General features: G+C 45.5%; 1 protein-coding gene across 1 annotated transcript; it reads left to right on the top strand.

The window, feature by feature from the left end:
- The first annotated feature begins 299 nt into the window (after positions 1 to 299).
- On the top strand, positions 300 to 11279 carry NPY4R2 (neuropeptide Y receptor Y4-2). The gene is made up of 2 exons (XM_005313688.4): positions 300 to 539; positions 7115 to 11279. Exon 2 carries the CDS (start codon positions 7226 to 7228, stop codon positions 8351 to 8353), a length of 1128 nt encoding a protein of 375 aa, XP_005313745.2. The 5' UTR covers positions 300 to 539; positions 7115 to 7225; the 3' UTR covers positions 8354 to 11279.
- Positions 11280 to 22502: the final 11223 nt, after the last annotated feature.

The following is a 22502-nucleotide window of genomic DNA, read 5'->3' on the forward strand; positions in this document are numbered from 1 at the left end:
TTGAAGCTTGGGCTTCTCTGTAGTCTGAATACACAGCCAGGCAATAGCGGATTATGAAATTGGAATGTGTCCAATACCTGGGGCCTGATCATGCACATTAGGCAAAATCCCCATCGAATCCAAAGGGAGGCTTGCCTCAGTAAGGAACACAGCATCAGGTCCTATAGCTTAATTTTTATTTCTTGTGTGTTAGTATATCTGCCACTCATTGTGCAGGAGCCTGTAGCGCGCTTCAAATAGTTTCATATCTCTTTCGCACAGCTGCTGTTTGTCTTGACTATCAGTAGAACGCATACATTTCTATATCAACAGAGGGAGCTAGCACTTCAAAGCTGGGCTGTCAGCAAAGAACAAAACTCATTGGCTAAGTTCCCTTTGCAGAGGGAGAGAGAGAGAGAGAGAGAGAGATGCCTTCCAAATCTCCCATCGCAACAGAGCGAGGACAGCAAATCTCTGCTGCTCCCGAGTTCCTCTATTCTGCTGCGGCACAGATACCCATCACGAGCAGCAACCTTCTCAATCAGTGTGGATGTTACCAGGTGAGAATTTTCTGAATACTTTGTTTCAACTTTGCAGGAGGTCAGACTAGATCAGGTGTCGGCAACCTTTCAGAAGTGGTGTGCCGAGTCTTCATTTATTCACTCTAATTTAAGGTTTCGAGTGCCAGTAATACATTTTAACATTTTAGAAGGTCTCTTTCTACAAGTCTATAATATATAACTAAACTATTGTTGTATATAAAGTAAATACGTTTTTTAAAATGTTTAAGAAGCTTCATTTAAAATTAAATTAAAATGCAGAGCCCCCCGGACCGGTGGCCAGGACCCAGGCAGTGTGAATGCCACTGAAAATCAGCTCGTGTGCTGCCTTTGGCACGCATGCCATTGGTTGCCTACCCCTGGACTACATGATCATACTGGTCCTTGCTGGCCTTAGAATCGATGGATCTATTAAACTGCCAGTTTATGCTGTAATCATGATTTTGTTCTTTGTTCTGATCTTCCTCTTTGTACTAGGTATTTCTGTCTGATTTCCTATCAGAAAACACTTACCAAGAGATCTAAACTCAAGTCCATGGGCAAGTGGTATTGTGTACGAGCATTGTGATCTCTCTACCTGAGCGAAAGGATTGGATTAGAAGTAGGAGTTGTTGCCATATTGGGCTATTGTTTTATTAGAGGCTTTTAAGAAAGAAAAAGTTTTAAAACAGGAGAATCTAGATGGAAAACGTTAGAGTCTAGACTGCTTTGCAATACAGTACTCCAGTGAGTGGCATTTTTAGCAGTTCAAATGTACCTCTATGCCTGTTTGCTCTAGTTGTCTAATTCAATTTGTATTTCAGTTAGAAATAGAGCCGTGTTTGCTGGCTGGGGCGTGCAGCCCGAAATCAAGAGATGCTTGGGGAATGCAGGGTTTACATAAGTCAGAGTCCCAGAAACAAAGGACTCTTGTGAAGCCCTTTAGTCCCTTGCGTATATGTTGCAGGGTTTTTTAGGATTCAACTCCAATCCAGAGGCAAAGGTGAAAACCATCGGTGGTGCATGAACCACTGGCTCAGAGAGGCTAGCCTCAAGTCCTGCCCCTTCTGCCTGAGTACCCACCCCTTCTACACACCCCGCTGGAGCCCAGAGCCACCTCCCCCCACTGTGTCCACTGGCCCCTTCCCCAGCCCGGCCCCCTCCAGCCCCAGAGCACTGGGAGGGCAGGCAGCATGGCCCCAGCCTCCCCTACAGCATCGCTCCCCAGCCCCGGAGCACCGGGTGGGCGGACAGCATGGCCCCAGCCCCAGAGTGCCAGGAGGGCAGGCAGCATAACCCCAGCCCCTCCTGGAGCCCCAGAAGAGGAAGCAGTGCGGCCCCAGCTCTGGAGCACCAGGTGGCCAGGCAGCACGGCCCCAGCCTGGAGCACCCAGAGGGCAGGCGGTATGGCCTCAGCCCCAGCCCAAGCTGGGGCCACAGCCCAGGGGAAGACGAGCGGCAGAGCTGGGACAGGGAGGAGGACTGGGGGGCAGAGCGTGGACAGGATCATGCCTGGCTGTTTGGGGAGGCTCAGCCTTCCTCAGCCTATGATACCCGACACCCAGGGTGAAAACACTCCTAGAGCCTGATCCAAAGCCCATTGCAGTCATTGGAAATACCCCCATTGGCTTCAACTGGCTGTGAATCAGGTCCCAAGAGAGTGACATGAGTGGCAAAATGGCAATAGATCTTCTTCTTCTTCTATGTTACAGCCCTTTCCTCTGGCCTTTGTCTGTCTTGCTCATTAGATTGTAAGGTCTTGGCAGTATGGGCTGTCTACTACTCTCTATTTGAGCAACTTCTGAGCGACGGGGATCTGTTCTTGGGTGATCCCTAGGCACTACTGTAATAAACACGATTATTAACATGAAGAAATAAAGGTCCAGGCAGGCCTCTGATAGTAAGGGAGTGCTTAGTTATAATTCCATGTGTGATGCATGAAGCAATGCTTGTGACTAGGTGATAGAGCCTTGAGATCCTTTGGGGGAGAAGGTAGGACAAAAATATAAGGTCACCATATTATCCCTTATTTTCCTTGAACTACTTTTTACATCATGATCAGTGGAGGAAGAGATGCACAGAACTGTGAACCCAAGAGATACGGGTTTTATTCCTGGCTCTACTACACACGCCAGGCTGATGGGCATGTGAATCTGGATAGAATGAAACTGATGCCCTCTGGATAGTGGACAAATAATTTCTCACCTCCCTGTGCCTGAGTTCCCGCCTCTGTGGAATGAGGGTAACAATTCCTCTTACCTCAAAGGAGTGTCGTGAGAGTAAATGTCTTGGAAGCGCTTTGATCCTCCAATGGAAGGTGCTATAGAAATGCAAAGTATTAAAAATATTGGACTTTTAACACAACAAATTGTGTTGCAAAGCCTTCTGATACACTCCATGATAACATTCATTATCCCCACCTTACAGGCTCTCTGTCACAGATCTACAGGGGGTGTTTTGTCTCTGATCTTTGCATAGCCCCTCTGGGAGTATCCTGCTCTTAGGGTATGTCTACATTGCAATCAGGAGGTGTAAATGCAGCATGTATACACATATCTGAGCTAGTTTTAATCTAACTAGTTCAAAGCTAGCTTGAGTAACAATAGCAGTGAAGCTGCAGCAGCTCAGTCAGTGTCATGGGCTGGCCCTGGGTATGTATCTGAGTAAGTAACTCAGAAGTGACTACACATGCTCCAATCACAAAGCTAACTAGGGTACATCTACATGTGCTGCTATCACACTTCCCAGTTGCTTTGCAAACATACCCTTAGTGATAGTCCTGGGCCTCCACTTTTTACAAGGGGAAGCTCTGTGTCCCAGCTATCCTAAGATTGGGGCCTTAGCTCCAACAACCCTATTTCTCACCATGCCTCTTTCAGCAGGTCCAGATGAATCTGGACCCCGACTTGAAACTTACCCTTTTGGGAGCTATGCAACCAGCAGATGGCTGCAGTGACACAGGACAGCCTTCTCAAAAATAAGAAGTCATCTATTAGTCACCTGGAATACAGTATTTAGGGTCATTAGTTTAGAATGATAATGAAAGACCTACAGACCTACATGCATGCTGGCAGCATGACCTGCCTGTCTTGCTCAGACATCCACGATTGCATCCCTGCCCTGGTACGGCAGGATCTTCCGTTCTATGGTCTCAAGTCCTAGTCATGCTGTTTTCACACATCCTGCCCCCTGTGGCCAATAGTTGTTAAAAATCAGTGGTCTGATGGTTGGCATCCATTGTATCCACAAGGGAGCTGCATTCACAGGCTGTTTGCAGTGTTGTTGTAGCCATGCTGGTCCCAGGATATTAGAGACAAGGTGGGTGAGGTCATATCTTTAATTGAACCAGCTTCTGTTGGTGAAAGAAAAGCTTTTAAGCTACACAGAGCTCTTCTTCAGGTCGTGACTCGCACCCAATCACTGCCTTCCTTTATCCACCACCCCAGAAAGGAAATTAACCCCTTCACACCCAGGCGGTAACAATACAAAAGTGAATGGGGGGAAACTGAGCCATATGTGTTCTTCCTAGAAAGAATATGGACATTTTCCACATTCTCCACTCATTCCAAGACTGAATTATCCAAACACCTAATATGTCAAAGAAAAGAAAGGTAGACAGAGAGAGAGAGAGAAGGAAAAGGAGGGCGGGGAGGAGGGGAATCTAGATCAAAGGTTAACATCACTTTTAAGCCAAATCAGAATCAAGAACACCAACTCCTACACGTGTGATTAACTACCGCAGTTAGACACTCCTGCGTGTTTGTCTTATAGAACATTCCACTTTTTTGCTGCTTTAATTTTCTCCGATGAAGCGGAGAAAAGAGATTGAAGTTCCTTTTACTTTATTTTAGATTGAAACTTTTCTTTTGGGTTCTTGAGAGCAGCAACTTCTGACCCAACTGATACAATGAATAAAGATGAAAAAAAACAGCCCTCCTCTACACCACACTGGGGCACCTGTGCACACACTGTTCCTCAGCAATAAATGCTACTCAAACAATGTGATAAGCTTGCCAAACCATTTTATTTACATGGTAATAGTCCGATGATTGCTTTTTTGCAGCCGTAAAAAGTTTATCTCAAACTCACAAGCCTGTTTGGGTAGCAGTTATTGCAGAGTAAAGATTTATGCAATCAGTAAATAATGGCTTTTGGTGAGTATATATTTACCTTGCATGTTGCGAGCCTCAATACTCCATGTAGCAGCCTGCTTGTTCAGGTGAGCACCCTGAGGGAGTGATGTCTGCTTCTTCCCTGCCTGGATGCATCAGGAGATTTGGACTCCAGCACAGGACCATGGCACTGGCTCCGTGGAGGATAGGGGTAAATGCCTGAAGAAATGGAATGCAGAGCCCTGTGCAAAGCCGGAGTAAATGGGCCTTGCTCTGGGGTTGGGGGGAAGGGCTGTGGGTGGGGTATCAGCAGAGATGAGCTACGGACACTACTGGAGCCCATGGCTGGGATTTCCATTGACTCTTAATGGGCATTGTGTGCCCCGCTCCCCTTTGACAATAGGTTGCAGTAGTAGTCAAGGACCACTGTGCCCTGTCTATGCAGTTATTACAATGCTGGGCCACCCCTGATTAGGGACTTTCCATTGTGCCAAATTATGGGGTGGTTTCACAATGGGAACTAATATAAACCTCTAGAGCTGGGTTGGAAATTCCACGATCTCGAAAATTGTTGTCATTCCAAATCAGGATGAAAAGTCAAAATATCATTTTTTTCACATAATGGAAGGTCAGGTCAACACTGAACTTCGACTGCCGGAGTAGCTGCATTGCATCATGGGAGTTGTAGTTTGAGTTACACATACCCCCATTTTTCTTCTATAGGCAGGGCTCCCCAGCTGGAATATATTTCCCAAGATGCACCCTGATGGGATCATCCACCATTGGGGGAGGGGGGAGACTGCGGTGCATCATGGGATATGTATCAGAGGGGTAGCCGTGTTAGTCAATCTGTAAAAAGCAACAGAGGGTCCTGAGGGTTCAGAAGTGAGGTTCTTACCCACGAAAGCTTATGCTCCCAATACTTCTGTTAGTTTCAAAGGTGCCACAGGACCCTTTGTTGCTTTTCATGGGATACGTAGTGCAGCTATGGAGCCTAGCCCATAATGGAGAGTGGGGGCATAATGCACTTGAACTGAAACTCCCAGGAGGCACTGCAACAGCTCAAGAAGATAAAGGTTAATGTAGAATTGACCCAAAATGAAATGTTTGTATTTGGTTGGACAAAGGAATGCTTCAATTTGAGCTGGCCCATTCTGAAACAAAATATTTCATTTTGGTTTTCCTAATGGAACGTTGAAAAATTCTGGCAAAATTGAAATTTTCCCACAGAAATTTGCAAAGGACAGAATGAAATCAGCTATGTGGCTCTTGTTACTACTGACAAGAGTCCAATTACCTACGCAACTCACTGAAAAATATACCTTTATTGGCTTCTTTCTATTATTCTCTAAATAACAATGGGAAAGACAAGGAAAATCTAATGTATATTATTCCTTCAAATGAACTAATCTGATGGGAACTCAAGCTGTGCCCAAAATTAATTCCACCTTTGAATAAAAGATTTAGGGTCTGATTTTCAGAAGTACCAAGCAGCCAAACTCCTGCTGGAGTCAATAGGAGCAGTGCATACTCAGCACTTCTGAAAATCGGGTCTTTATTGTCCAACTTTATTTGAAAATAAAGTATTGATTGGATTAATAATAAAAAAATCCCTTCAGCATCCCATTAGCTCATTAATCCCCTCTCTCTTTCTTTCTGACTTCACTCATGGTCAATTTTCCTTCGCAGCATCGAAAACTGACTAAGAACCTTTTACCAAGCTGCGTGAAAAAAATATTCGTAATTTAATTTGGATTTTGTGACTCGGCAATTTCAGTCTTTGTGAAACTCTCACAAAATGGATGATTTGATACTAGACCCTGCACAAATTAAGGACCATTTCCACAGTCAGAGTAAATCACATAGTCCTTTTGACTTTGGTGGAGCAAGGCCAGTTTACACCAGGTGAGGATTTGGGTGTGAATATTTGTAAGGTGCTGCTGTCCAGTTCAAACCGGAGATAGGTGGCGTTAAGAATGTAATAGTGTGTTCCATTCACGGACAATTCATGCCACATGATTTTTGACTCCGCTTGTTGGAGTTTGCACCTCTTGGTTTTCACTTCAACTACTAGAGATGAAATATGGCCAAAGGCAACTAATTCAGCCTAGTTTGGCATCAGAACTTTGCAGCTCCAATGAGTTTCATGTGGTTTTCACCCCAAACCATCATTTGATCCTGGCTTACTTGAAGTGAAACTCTGCAGTGCTGCTGACTTTCAGGAAATTATTTTGGTTTAGCGGCCCTACTGGCCCATTCAGTCACAATACTACTGACTTCAGTGGAATTGAACCTGCTTACTCCAGTAGTGCATTTGGCCCATTTCACTGTCCAGCAAACTACTCCAGTTTATGGTCTAATGCCATGAACCAAAGGAAGATGGAAAAGTGTTCATGGGGCAAGAAAACGCTCATCACCCCCAGAAAATTCTGTTTGTTTAATTTTGCTAGAAGAGATGAACTAATCTCTCTCTTTCCATTGCAGGCATTTCCAGAGTCTCTACATGACTGAACAGAAGAACTTATGGTAGGGCCCTGAAGACCCAGATCCTACTCATTTCCCTGCATATTTCTGGGCTCTCTTTCTGATTCCAGCATGAGCAAGACCGAAGATCTTAACATGGTCCTTCCCTTTCCATTCAATAAGAATTGGAGTTTAGAGCGAGGCCTCCTCACACATATCCCAGGTTACTGCAGAAACACAACTGACCTTACTGTCTTTCTAGTCACCTCCTATACCTTAGAAACCATCCTAGGCATCCTGGGAAATGTTTGCCTGATTAGTGTCATAGTCAGGCAGAAGGAGAAGGCCAATGTCACCAGCATACTCATTACCAACTTGATAGTCTCTGACTTGTTCATGAGCATCGTCTGCCTGCCTTCCACCATCATCTACACCCTGATGGACTACTGGATATTTGGTGAGGTCATGTGCAAAATGACTTCTTTCATCCAGTGCACTTCTGTGAGTGTGTCAATTCTCTCCCTTGTCCTCATTGGTCTGGAAAGACACCAGCTCATCATAAATCCAACTGGTTGGAGGCCAAGCATCCCCCAAGGCTATCTAGGGATTGTAGTTATTTGGACATTAGCTTGCCTCATGTCCCTGCCCTTTCTGACGACCTCCGTCTTGACATATGATTTGTACAAGCAGTTGTCCTATATTACGGATTCTTCTGCCGACAAGGCCATATGCATGGACTCATGGCCATCTGACCAGCACCGACTCATCTACACCACTGCCTTGCTGCTGTTCCAGTACTGCATCCCTCTCTTCTTTATCCTGGTTTGTTACCTGCGTATCTATTTACGCCTGCAGAAGAGAAAGGACATGTTTGAGAAGAGTGCATACAATGGCCGGGTGGTTCAGCTGAGGAGGATAAACATTTTATTAGTATCCATGGTGATCGCCTTTGCTGTTTGCTGGTTACCATTGCACGTTTTCAATAGCATTGAGGACTGGGATTACAAAGCCATTTCCCCTTGCCACCACAACCTGATCTTCTCATTGTGCCATCTAGTAGCCATGGCTTCCACCTGTGTCAACCCTGTTATCTATGGGTTCCTAAACAATAACTTCAAAAAAGAAGTGAAGTCGCTGATACTGAGCTGCCAGCACAATTCATCTAGCCAGCAGAGAACAGCTTCTGAAGTCTCCACTGAAGAGACTTCTGGAAGGTTATTACACATGGATGCTAAAAAAACAGATGGCACCATAGTCTGACTCCAACATGTGCACCATAGCCAGCTGCTGTCCAATTTTTGGAAGAACAGTCATTGACTGCAAGGAAAGATAATCAGTATAGATAAGTGAGGAAGATCAAAGGAGATACCAAGTTGTATGTATTGGTGAGGTGGCACAGCTCTGAAAACAGACTTCACGCAAACAGGACATGTGCACAAGAAGTTGCTTTGTTTCTAACTACTTAATAGACATCTATGGTTGCACACAACAGCAGGGTCATCAGTTAAGCTGCGCACCCTTATTGCTGAGGGTAGAACCCAGGAATTCCAACTCAAACACTTGAGTTAGTGGAAATTCTCCTCTGTCAGTATTAGTAGGACACTTACATGCTATAGGCTGACCACTAAGTTTATGAACAGAATTATAAAAGGGTTGCCTGCAATAGCAGGGGAGTGGACTCAGTGACCAGGAGGTTCCTTCCAGTCCTAGGTCCTCTCTCCCTACATTCCTCTAGGAATGTGGGTATATATAATGTGTACATTACTGACCCCCTCCCACCCACTCTTAGGTAACACCCATCTTCTCAGCTGATGAGGTTCACAGTAGTTCACATCCAGCAGATCTGTAACACATCCGTAACTACTCACATACGTAGACATTGGGGGGTGGCAGTTAAACTTGCCCATGCAGCATGGGGATACAGCCATGAACCTGTCGCTTCAAAAACCCCACAGGCTTCTACCACTTGAGCTTCAAGGAAATCTCAGTTCATGCCAGGGCTTCTCATGTACCCTCTTTTGGCCAGCTTCTTGACGGCAGTATTCCAGAAAACTACACCCCACTGCACACTAAACTAGTACAAACCAGAACCATTGCTCACTAACAAGGTGCATCGAGAACTAGCACCATATATGGATGACAGACAGCAGTTGGAGGGGTTACTCTATTCGTTGCCTCTGTTACCCCTCTCAAAGACTATGCAGATCACTTCCCTTTTCAGATGATGCAAAACCAACAATCCCAGATTTACATGGGAACTTGGTCAGATTGACTTGACTGTCCTTCTCCTGGCTGTAGATCCTACGCCTCCATGCTACTAAAGGTACAGTCACAGATGCTGGTACTTTAAGATGTTTGGATCATTGGAGTCTTTGACAGATCTCAGATGGGGGACTGAGGTGACACTTAGCCAGTGTCACACCCGTTCTTTGCTTAGCATCTCACTCTGCTCACAGGCTCTCTCATGTGGAAGGACCAAATGGCTGGGGAGAAAGGCTTCTGATGTAGAAATGCCAGCTGTAATGAGTCGTGACACTTCCAGAGGAGTGAAGCACATTATGAAAATAGGCACCAAGGCTTTGGGTTTCCCCAAGAAGAGAAAGGACCTTGATGGAAGGAGTGATGCCAAAACTGTGAAAAGTCTATGGAAGAGCAATGAAAATACATGAAGGGAATTGAGTCACACACATTAAATCCAAGCCACATGTAAATCAAGTGTGTTGTCAATTGTGTCATGGAAGTGAGCTTTGTGCTTTCACACATTTCTGCTCCTTTTCGATGAGCTTTCTGCAGTCTTCTTCTGATATTAGTTGCCATGACGATGAGGAGAATTTGTTTCTCTTGATCAGTGTGTAGAAGATGCCACTTCTGGGCTAGAGGTTGAGTCCACTAGAAGACTTTGTACCCTTATAGACCAAGTGGGCTCTAGGCCACATCCCTAGATCAATATTGGTACAGTAACTGAAACCAGAATGGTCCTACCAATCAGTGCTGAGAAGCACAAAATGTATTCATTTCGACTGACCTCCTTGACTTACCGGAACTTTGTATAAACTGTGTTTTATTCAGGGGCTTAAGTGGGATTTGAGTAGTGCACTGGGCTTCTTCCTAGAGGTGAGTTTCTCCCAATTAGCCTTGAGTAATTCTGCTTGTTTCCTGCACTTGTTAGAATTCTAATATTTAATTAACAGCTGCATGTCGAGCTCTGATCACACATCAACACAGAAGATATTTGATCTGTAGCCCTTTGTAAATAGGTGATCTTGTACTCACCAGTCTGTTAAAGGGAACAACACAATTAGTCATGGAAGTTTTGCTTCCAAGCAGAGTGCATGTACATAAGGCTTGTGTTTGTCACTAATTAGCATGAAAAGCTCCAAGAACATAATGCTAAGTGAAGCCTATTTGACAGAGAACTTATTATATGGCTGTAACTGTGATACATCAGCGCAGCTATTTGCATTGTACAGTATCATCAAGTTCAAGCTGCATTCTTAATGGGTGGAGTTAGCTGCTGGGTCTGATTCTTCTTTGCCCTGCACCTGTGAGTGCAAAGCGTATGTAAAGGCTAACAGATCAGAGGGGGTAGCACAAGCCATACTAACACACACTGGTTTTGTCCCACTCTAGTGGCTAGATGAAGCATAGAGGTCTATGAGTCTGCTCTGAGCTAATGGACTTGGACCCAGATTCTCAAATGTATTTAGGCTCCTAGCTTCCTTGGTCATTTAGCTCAGCCAGTAGCAGTGAATGCTTTTTGCTGCAGATGTCCTGGGTTCAGTCCCCAAAACCACCCTCTTGGGGTGTCATTACAGTAATGTTTTAACTGACTCTGCACAGGTGTAAATGACTAATGAGGTTCAGGGTAATGGAGCATTGGGCCCTATTATGTTTGCTATGTATTCTAGTGATGCTTTGGGAAATTATTACCAGCTTTATTACTATGAGAATGGGGAGGATGTGCGTACATGCCTTATTAAGTAACCGTGAGCTCTTATTATTGTCACCTTTGTCCGTCCTGTCCTCTTGCTCCACTTTGCCTTTTTATGGCCCCGCTTGTTGTGACACAATGAATATAAATTGTAAGCCCTTCAGGGCAAGGATAATATCTTTACTTGTGTCTGAGCAATGCCTGGCACAGTTTGGGGACCTCAAAATAACAAATAAAATAATAATATTGGCTAAATCCCTTGCTCTCTGTGTGCCTCAGTTTGTCCATCTGTAAAACAGGGATAATATTACTTACTTCATTAGCTTAATTAGTGACGAACACCTGATTTGAGATCCTGGAATTAGTTAAAGGGGAATGTTATATATGGAAAGTGCCATCCATGTGCAGAGTATTCTGACTGATTCATTATAGCTAACTGCCAACAGTGTGCTTGACGCTGTATGAGACACCTCAGAAGGATGGTCCCTGCACCATCTCTGCAGCTTAGAGTCCCACTGCTAATGCTGTTGGAAAAGTGGGAGTGCCAGTTATTCAAAAGGTTTGCACACAGCGGCACTGATACAGATCACAGGCTGCTGGCTTCATCAAGGCCTTAATAGAACATCAGTGAGGGGCGAAGCTAAGCAAGTTCAGGGGAAGAAAACACCCAAAATTCAGGGTGCTAGAACAGGTGGGTGTGCCAGGGGGGAACTCACCAGGTGCCCCCTCCAGCCAAGATCAAACGCTATTGGCTGCTGTTGTGGTTTTCCAGCAGTGTGCAGCTTTCGTGGCCCAGGTCATCTCTCGAGTTCAGTCCCCGGTAAAAGGAGTCCAGTCAAAAGATCTTCTAAACAAATGGTTCTTTTGCTCCTGTTGGCCTCCTCTTAAGCCTGCCGTCTGGGCTCAGTTCTCAGCCCTTTCTGGGCTACCTTTAGGTCCTTCTCTGCCCTGCTACAGAGTACCAACTCCCTGGCTGCTTTCCCTGACGTCCCTCTCGCAGTCCATCGCTCGCTGAAGTTCCCTTCTCTTCACCCTATTTGTGGGCCTCGCTTGTTCTTCTTTGCTTCTTTAGCTGAGCACTACCCCCAGGCTTTATCCCTGGACAGTCTTCATCTTCCCAGGTTCTCACTGCCTCCCCTCCCAGGGGACTCTAGCAGCTTCTCCCAGGGGCCTTCCTACAAATCCTGCCTTTGGGCCTCCCGCAGGAATCCAGCCTGCTCCCTGTTAGTTCTTCTCCTTTTACTGAGTGCTCACAACCCTTTCTATGAGGCCCAGGTGTTCATCAGACTATGACCTGACCCTGTTAGTCCCGCCCCCTCAGGCTGGGAGGCAGCTAATTATGGCACAGTGGGGCTGGCTCCATTTTCCCTTCAGGGGGCTGGTCACCTTGTGGCAGGGAGGAATAGGCAAAGGTAGCTGTATGCCACTTTTCTGACTTCTTGGAACCTGCAGTAGGTCAGGCTCTGTTCAGTCCTCAATGCAACTTAGAGCAGCCTCAGGGTTGCTACGTTTTACCTAGCTGCTTATGGCTGTTGGGGTCATTCTAGCAGCCAGGGATTGCCACATCTTGAGCGCTCACCCCTATTCTGCTACACCAGCCAAGCAGGGTAATCCTCTGGGAGCCTGTGAAGCTGGCAGCACAAAGAGGCTTGAAATCTGTCCTAGGATGGTCATCTGAACCTCTTTGAGCCTCTCATGATGAATCTGTGCTACTTCTTCTGGCTCTGTCTGGATCCTGCGAGCACAGAAACAGCTGTGACCCACATTTTATTGAATGTTTTGGTTCTGGTTGTGCCTGAAGGGCCGGTGACGTTTTAGCCTGATCTGTTTCTCCCAACAAGGTCACTCATCCCTAATTGAAATATAACAAGGTGCTTCTAAAGGACCACAGAGCCGATCTGTCGATGGTTCATGCTTCCTACAATGACAGGAGGAAGCCAGTGGCAGAGCTGTCCTGCCATGGATAGACCCTTGCAAACTGCTAGTTAGCCTCTTGCCTTCAGGTACTATGATGTCACTGTAGGATGGTGGGAGTAATGTCAGAATGGGATCCAATCAGCATCTGCAGTGTAATGCCATCCCTAGCAGCACTATGTTCCAGAGTTTGCAATTTCAAGAGGGACCTAGCATGGTCCTCACTGCAGATAGGTAACTGGCAGAGATGGAAAATGAGGGGCTGTCTGATGGCTTTTAATGCCATGATCCACACTTTGGGTTGGACGAGGAGCAGTGGGTTCTATACCAATAGTACATACCTGAATTCAGGGCAAACATAGCTGCTGGGCACGCTAGGTGAGCACAGACCAAAGCAGAGGTTGTTAGGATGCTGGTGTGCTCATCCATGTCACTCCCATGACCAGTGTGGACATGTCCACCCTATCCCTTCCCCTGAGGCAACCTCCCGCTGATGTGACTCCCTCTGTCTCTCATCCTGTCTTTCCTCCCCTTGTGCATCCATGCAGGGCCAGACACAATTTCACCCTACACATTTAGCATGGACTTTTGGGCCCTCACGTTGTATTAGGAGGGACTTGAATGTACAGTTGTGATCATAGGATGTGGTTGTCCCTTTCATCTGGAGCCCCATATTTCTCTGCTAGCTCCATTTTGTGGTGTGGAGGAGTCAAGGATTGCCATGAGTCAGTAATGCGTCTGGGGCCAGCTGCCAAGAAAAGCAGAATGCTGCTGCCCACTGCTCCTTGGTCAAGATGGAAGCCCAGGTTCCATCAGGAAGGAGAGTCCCTTAGGAATGTGTTTAGACCCAGTAGCCCTGTGGCCACTATTTCCTGTTCACATTCCTAAAGGCGTCAAACAAGACAGCTGGGTCTAAGGAGGATGTGCAAGAGCAAAGCTACTGCCCATCTGCACTTGCTTTAGTTTGGGACTCACACTTTCATCACAGCCCCAAGCTGTGGGGATCATGGGCAATGCAGGCCTTGGCCTCTCTGTTCCATCTCCCAGGGTCGTGAGTTTGTGATGGAAGAGCTGAAATTGAGAACCACCAAACTCATCTCCTATGGGGCCACCAGATATTCATTACATGGGAATGCCTTTTCATCCCTGCTGAGCTGGTCTGGATTTCAACTAGTGACCTACAGGTGAAAAGCTCATTAGCCCAGCCCAGAGGCAGCCAGACCCAATAAGAGTTAAGGCTACCTCCTTTGAGAATGAGGCTGCTTTCTGGTAAGGCAAACTTGTTGAATCAAGTTCTAAGCTTACCCAGACAGAATGGCTTCCATTCTCTGCACATGGGAAATATCTGGAGAACAAAACTGCCCCAAATACAGTCATCATCTCTGAGCAAGGTAAGCTCCCTACACACATTGGGATTTGGTCTACATCAAGAAGACATATGCTAAAGAACCACCAGAGAGAGAGAGACCAGATGATCTAAGATAGAGGTTCTCAAACCGTGGTCTGTGGATCACCAGTGGTCCGTGAGCTCCATTCAGGTGGTCCGGAGATAGTTCCCTCTAAGGTGTGCGCCTGGGCGGACCCATACGAGAGAATGAAAGGCCACCCACCTAATTAGTGGAGCCACGCAGGCATGGCTCCACTAATTAGGTGCCTGGACCCTGGAGAAGACGCACATGTAAGGTGAGGTGGTGGCCTTGGGGGGGAATAAGGGGTAGGTGGGAGGGGGCAGTGGGGTGAGAAGAGAGGGTGGGGGGAATTGGGGATATGCAGGGCTGCGGCGGCCAGAGAAAGAGGTGACTTTCCCCAGCTCCAGGGCTGTGGCTACCGGGGAGAGACGACTCTCCTTCCCAGCCTCAGCTCTGCAGCTGCCATGGCAGGGGAGAGACCCCCTCGTCCTTCCCAGCCCCAGCTCAGGGGCTGCCATGGCAGGGGAGACCCCCCCTCCTTCCCAGCCCCAGCTTGGGGGCTGCCATGACAGGGGAGAGAGGGCACATCCATTGCATTAGAAAGGTAAGATGACTGATATTAAAATATGAGTTGTGCGCTTTTATTTGTAGAACAAAAAAAGTTAATTATTATTAAGGTTTTTTTATATAGTGCTTTTATCCAAAGCCCTTTACAATAGTTAGCTAATGGTACAAACAACATTTGGAAAGATCATTAAGTGGTCCTGCCTCAGCAATTTTCAAGTGGTCCGTGAAAAAAAAAAAGTTTGAGAACCACTGATCTAAGAGGACTTTTCTATCCCCAGGACTGCTATGAAATATCTTCTCACATGTTCTGCAGTGATGTCCCTTCCCCAGAACTTTCCAGTTCATGTAGTATTGGCCTGATTTACGGAAGTGTCAAGCACCTGCAGCTCCCATGGACTTCAGGGGAAGTTGCTACTCAGCCCCTTTAAAAATCTGGTCCTAGATCTTTATAAACCAACATCCATGTAACTTTTATGACTCTCCCCGCTGCTCTATCATAGTTTGTTTTCTAAAGGTGGTGGTTTGAATACCCTAATTCATAAAGAGGATAAGGTTGAGATTTGCACGTTGGTATGTTATGTTTTTCTGCTAGACAATACCCACTAGGTCTATGAATCATAACTGTTTTGTTGTATTCCTAATAGTCAGCAATCATGCAACCTAGTCCCAGTGCAGAGATTATTTGGTAGTTGCCTGGTATGGAACTAAACCTCAGTGTTTTCTGCTGGACTGAAATCGATAAAACTCTACAGGCCAATCCAAATGTTTACAAAAGTTGTCCAGCTGAATGATTTATGTTATTAGTCACATACAGTAGGAAAAGTGTGGTTCCCTGGCTATTACAACACAGGATAATTGTCTTAGTAACAACAAGTAAGCCACAGAATATATATATACATGTGTAGCCCTACACACGTTCTGTACTTATATGCAAAAAGTAGTGGGTTAAGTCACTTAAGCAGAAGTGTAGAAATAATAATAATTTGAATGCATAGCTTTTCCGTATGATTATGAATAAAGATTTGCTATCTTGTACTGGGCTAAATGGACCTTTGGTCTGACCCAGTATATCCGTTCTCATGTTCTTATGTACATTTATAGCCTGTTTCTACTAGGTTCAAGATTAAATATCTGGCAGCAGACACACATCCTTTATATGTGAAAGCAAATGGAATGCAAAACTCTAAAGTTTAATATTTGAAAGTCAGAATAATCTCTTGCAGTTCAAATTCCAGGTAAACATCTCTGTATCCTTAGACTACACCAGCTTTAGTTCAAGTCTAATTAACTCCCCTGGCCAGAACATGGTGATAAGAAGCCTTCCTGCCAACTAGAGCTGGGTTAATGGTGCCACAATCATTCATGACCATTTGTGTTGGTTACACTTTCTAATACAGTAGTTGTAATGACAGTGTAATTACACTGTGTTTATGATTTTTTTTACAGCAATTACCATTAATTCATATACCTGGAAGGTTAACTAAATGCTTTCAGGTAACTGTAGTGAAAATTAACATACTGAGATTTTTGAATTCTGGACTTTGGCGTCCAAATCAGTACACTTTAAAAGGAGGTACTGGTTGAAATTCACTGGTCTGCGTTAGATGATCCTGATGGTCCCTTCTGGTCTTAAAACATATGGATCTATGAAAATCTCTTGTCCCTAACTGAATCTTTCTTTCTCTTTTAGTAAACGCAGAAATAGCTCCATACCCTTGCAAGAAATCCCCAGGTGTATTTACACTCAAATACTGGGTCAAGTTCAGGTTTCAGTTACATGGAGGAAATCCAGAGTAACTCCAATAAGTCAATGGAACTACTGGAAAGCTTGGCACTGTAAAGAGGGCATTTGACCTGCAGTAGCAACCACTGCAGAGACCTAGCAATAATATGTTTAAAGTGATCATGACCATTTATTAGAACAATATGGCTGAGACATTCAGAGCTGCCTTAGGGATTTGGATACTCATTTCCCTTTAAATCTCAGCCTATATCAAATTCCACATGAGACAGACAGCTAAAATGTTGCAATTATTAAAAAAAAGTGTGCTCACATAATAAGTAAAAATTCCACAATGTTCATGTCCCATAAATCCCACCATGACACAGACACCAGATATGTCAGAACGAGTACAGATGTCCTATGAAGTACAACAATATCACTCCAGACAACATAAATTAATCTTCTGGAGTCTCCTGGTTTATTAAGGTTGCAATTGGCAAATCTACTACCTCTTTCTCAGGGATCCCCTATGGGCCATGGTCTTACTGAGAAGGTTAAGGAGTGACTTGATTACAGTCTGGGGAAAAATATTTAATAATGGGCTCTTCAATCTAGGAGAGAAAGGTCTAACAAGACCCACTGGCTGGAAGTTGAAGGTAGACAAATTCAGAATGGAAATAAGACCTACATTTTTAGTGGTGAGTGTAATTAACCACTGGAACAATTTACCAAGGGCGCGATGGATTCTCTATCACTGACAATTTTAAAATCAAGACTGGATGTTTTCCTAAAAGATCTGCTCTAGGAATTATTGTGGGGCAGTTCTCTGGTCCGTGTTAAACAGGAGAGGTCAGTTTAGATGTCCGAATTAGCCCTGCGGCCTTGGAATCTATGAATCTAGGAGATGATTATGTCCTCTATGCAGATGCCTGTATGGAAAGCTTTGCATTAATGTAATTGTGTTCCATATCTGGGAGAAGCAACAGAGGGTCCTGTGGCACCTTTAAGACTAACAGAAGTATTGGGAGCATAAGCTTTCGTGGGTAAGAACCTCACTTCTTCAGATGCAAGATGTCTTGCATCTGAAGAAGTGAGGTTCTTACCCACGAAAGCTTATGCTCCCAATACTTCTGTTAGTCTTAAAGGTGCCACAGGACCCTCTGTTGCTTTTTACAGATTCAGACTAACACGGCTACCCCTCTGATACTTGACATATCTGGGAGAGTGGTTGCTGCTGGCCAGACAGAGGATCACTAGCAATAGAGCTCACCTATGAGTATTCCTTTGTGCTCTGGAGGGAACCCACCGTGAGCAGAATCAGAAGGCAGGTGCTTTGCCACTATAATAAATAAATAATAATAATAATGATAATAATTAATAGTACTAAGCACCATGTCCGGAAGTAAGGCCCTCATTCTGCAGATGCTTAATTCTATGCACTGTGAGTAGATCCATTGACTTCAATGTCTTTGCAGGATCGGGCCCTCAGTGTTTCCTGGATTGGGTCCCTAGACAGCAAGCTTGTCTGGCAGAACACTATTCACTTCTCCAGTTAGTTTTCTATAAATCACAAGTGGAACAACAATAATAAATAGGTTACTCTTATTATTACAAATCTAGCCAGGTTTCGAGCCTCTCTTGCAATTTGGCCCAATAAATAGTATTTTAGGAATATTTATGGTTTTTATTTTGACCGTCTCCCAGCGATAAGTAGTAAGGAAGAAACAAAGTCCATCATTCAGCAAAAAGGTTGAACAGACTCAATCAGGTGTTCCCTAGAAAATAATGACGTGACACACAAATAACGTAGCTCAATTTCAGCCAACTGACTGTACTGTAGTTCGTATGTTTAAAATGGTAAACATTTGCTTTCACTGGAAACGAAATCACAAAGAAATTGGGAGACATTTATAATATTGCAGGATAAAAGGGATCTAAATGCAGTCATGTCCCTGGATTTTAAGTAAATGGCATGGTTTTGTGCACTGTAGCACAGCTAATTAGCATTCCCTTTAATACAATAAGATGGAATTTGCTTTTTGATTATTGCTATCTTAAGTAAATATTCATTTTTACAAACACAAGTCATTACAAAAGCAATAGTTGAAAAAAAAAGTCAGATTGGGTTACATTTTTCTTTAGGATTAGTTAAGTGTAAGACACCGATTTAAGATCCTGTAAAAGACTCTCCTGTATCCAGGCGATTACACAGGGTGCTTATTAGCTTTTTAGACCTGGAAACAAATGAATTGATGTGGTTGCTATGATTCCGCCATCAGCTGGGCTGGCTGTGTTTGTGTTGATCTCAATGGTCTATTATTGCTAATAGGGAATGGAAATTTGCGCTGGCCTGGTTACCTCGAAATATCCTTGTGACAAATCCCCATTTAACACTGAGAATAAAAAGGTGACACTGCAAGCCATCTACACCATAGGCTGCAATTCCCACCATCTCTCGCAGACAAAAGGATGCCAGCAATGAAAAAGGTGAAGAACATCTATTTTTGCAGCTAAATAAATACCACAAATATTGCTACCAATACTTATAAATATCAATAAAGTCAAGAAATAATAGCAAATTATAATAAATAATAACATTCACTCTTCATAGACCACTTTTAATCCGTAGATATTATCTTGGTTTTAAAAGTGGAGAGCTATTATCTCCATTTTATAGATGGGGAAATTGAGGCACAAGAAGGCTAGGTCAAAGCTGCATAATCAAATTCAGGTGTCTGTTTTTCTGTGTTAGTCTCTACAGGGATGCACCTCTGCAGTCAGTTCTGTTTCACTGTCAGGCATCAGGGATCCTTTGGATAACATTCTGGGGTGCATGGTCAGCTAGGGCACTGAGAACCAGCATGACTGGGTTCTGTTCCCAGCTCTGTCACTGTGCCCTTGGTCAGGCCCTCAGGCCAAGAGGTACTTCGTTGTTGCTCTGTGCAGCATTGCAATGCCTAACCCCCCTGGCCCCTCAGCCCCAAGCGAGGTGCCCCATACAATGCATAGGGAGAGTTAGGCGCCTAAGGAAGGGATCCCCAGAAGCCAGCAAATTGAGTGGAGAGCCACTGAAACAAGCCAAGAATGAAAGGCTGAGGAGAGGCACTTAGACACCTAAGTGGCTCACCTGGTTCGCCCGGCTGATGGGTCAGAGGGAAGTCACCTCAGCAGCGACCCCTCTCCTGGACTTTGGGTCCTAAGTGGCTGACCTGGCTTATGCAGTCCACATCCTAGTAGTTGAAACAGTCTCCCTCTGTCTAAGTCCTGCTTGCGTTTGAGACCTCTCATGTTCACATTACTTTTCCCTGTGCCCCCAGCTCTCCTTTGTGCAAGTATTGTGCAGTTTCCCGGTGCCCCCATGCTTCCTGGTGACCAGCATCTGGCCCTCCTGCTGCAGGATCTGAAAGGTACCAGGCCTTAGGCCTGCTCAAAGCACATCTACAGGATCGGGCCCCATTGGGGAACTAGGTATTCCCCTGCCTAGTTTAAAATTCCTGCTTCAGGGCCTCTTGGGCTTGCCCTGGAGCAAGGGCTCTGAGCAGCTCATTAGCTATAGGGTAGCATAGGTTGCTTTGAAAATCCTGACTGGTGGAAGCTTAGTACACATCTACACTGCACTAAAAGTCCCGCAGCACGGCCGTGGCTGGCCCGGGTCAGCTGATTCAGGCTCACTGGGCTCGGGCTGCAGGACTATGAAATTGCAGGGTAGATGTTCAGGCTTGGGCTGGAGCCTGGGGTCTGAGACCCCACAAGAGGGGTGGGACTCAGAGGCTGGGCTCCAGCCTGAGCCCAAACATCCACACTGCAATTGTTAGCCCCGCGAGGTTGAGGCAATTGATCCTGGCTCTGAGACATGGTGCCATGGGTTTTCGATTGCAGTGTAGACGTACCCTAAGGTACAGGGTTAGGCGGCAGCTGGCTTTGAAAATATCAGGGGAGCCTAAATGGTGGACTTAGGTGCCTAAAGAGCCAGATAGGCACCTAAATCTCTTTAAGGCTCTGAGCCTTCACATCTCTCCCTTTCAGTTTCCCCAATTGTATAACTGGTACTGGAAAGAGGAGACAATTAATTGAATGCACATTTTGGGTTTTCAAATCACTGACCTGTTTGGAACGAACCTCATTATGCTAGCCCTTGCCTCCTCATGGCACTGCAAAGTGAAAATGCTTCAGCTTCAATAATTCCCACACACCAACTCTCCCCACTTTAAAGATGGGACCATCCTTCATTTCTCTGTTGCTTGCTCTACGCCCTCAAAATAAAACCAGACAAGGGCCATCTTGAAATTAAAAGAAAAAATACCAAATACCCCTCCCCATACACACACTACTAAATAATTCCAAACTGGACAAAACACTAAGGAACAGCATGACAATGTCTTGTGTATCTTAGCATCTGGAAGCTGTCCCATTGGCTAAAAACCCATCCCACTTAGAGCAGGTAAAGAAAGTTGCAAAAATGTCACTGATCTTTTCCACCCTTCACTTCTCATTCATCGAAATTTCGAAAGATTTGCAATTTTCTGGCCAGCTGTATTCCCACCCAAGGTGCATTCTGATGCTAGATAGACCTTCCCCCTGCCTCTCGTTCCATCTGTGTTTCAGGTGTGCGCTTTGCTCTTAGGGCCAGCTGTCTCACCCACTTCACACCAGAGAGCAGGGCACTGAGAGCCCAGCTTAGCTCCTGTGAAGTCAATGGAGGTCTGATACTAGCACTTTCTTTGTGGGGTGGAGTCTTGGCCACATGTCGCCCTTGAGTCTGTGGTGCAGATTCTCTTGTGGTGTGATCTGTCTTCCTGTCGCAGTGAAACAGATCTCCCTCTCCACTGCATGGGCTCCTGCTGAGCACATGTGCAGACCCCCAGCCCTGATGCCAGATTCACTGACTAGTCAGATAATCTGCTCATGACCTCCACCCCCACTCCAGCCCCTACCACGGCATCAGGGCTCAAAGGGGAATGGAGGAGCTGGAAAGAAAAGGACTGAATGATGCCCTTGGGGCCTGATCCAATGTCCACTGAAGTCAATGCAAAGACTCCCATTGATGTCAATGGGCTTTGGATCAGAGACATTCAGAGGCAGAGCTGTGCAGGGAATGGGAATGGAGGATCAGTAGGCACAATGCTGGGTCAAGGGGCAATGCCCCATGGGAGCTGGGGCAGGGAGAGAGTGGGGAGCAAGAGCACTTCCTCCATGGCTAACAAGATGCAGCAAGCTGCCCGCCCTGCCTCGTCCTTTCCTTCCTGCCCAGTGCTTGCTGTAACTTTCTCAGCCTGGTCAGCTGCCTAGGACTACAGGCTGAGTAGCTCTTTCAGGAAGATTCCCAGAGTCTCACAGCAAGGCAGAGAAGTCTCAGGGGAAGACTGTTGCTGCCCAAAGGCCTGGCACCCAAGTGACCTAGGATGCACAGTTTGGGGTCTGTGGGCTCAGTAATATTCAGAAGAGAGACCAGGGCCAAACCAACAGCCCCAATCCAAACTTGGGCACAGTGCAGCTGGGAGCCATGGAAGGATGCTACTAATCCTTTCAATAATTCTACCCCACCTTCCTGCCCCCTGGGTAATCCCATATCCCCCTAGTTGTAATCACCTTGACTGGAGACTGCTGCAGGCTCTACATTGGCCCTCAGTAGACTCTCCTCTTTTCAGCAAATTCAGAGTTCACACCCCTGCGGATTCTTCTTATTTCAATTACTTTAGTGCCTAGAGACCCCCCATAGGAATCAGGCCCCCATTATACTAGGTGTTGTACAGAGATAGAATGAAAAGATGGTCTCTCCCCCAAGAAAGTTTAACTATTTTAATCCCATCTGATTTCTGAGTTGGTTTGAGCCAGCTCTCCTGGGATCTCCCTTCTTTCAAAACC

This window comes from Chrysemys picta, chromosome 7 (assembly GCF_011386835.1).
Source record: "Chrysemys picta bellii isolate R12L10 chromosome 7, ASM1138683v2, whole genome shotgun sequence".
NCBI classification, from domain to species: domain Eukaryota; kingdom Metazoa; phylum Chordata; order Testudines; family Emydidae; genus Chrysemys; species Chrysemys picta.

Bases quoted from the DNA above. Each gene is read 5' to 3' on its own strand.
- NPY4R2 (XM_005313688.4), top strand. From the start codon at position 7,226: ATGAGCAAGACCGAAGATCTTAACATGGTCCTTCCCTTTCCATTCAAT.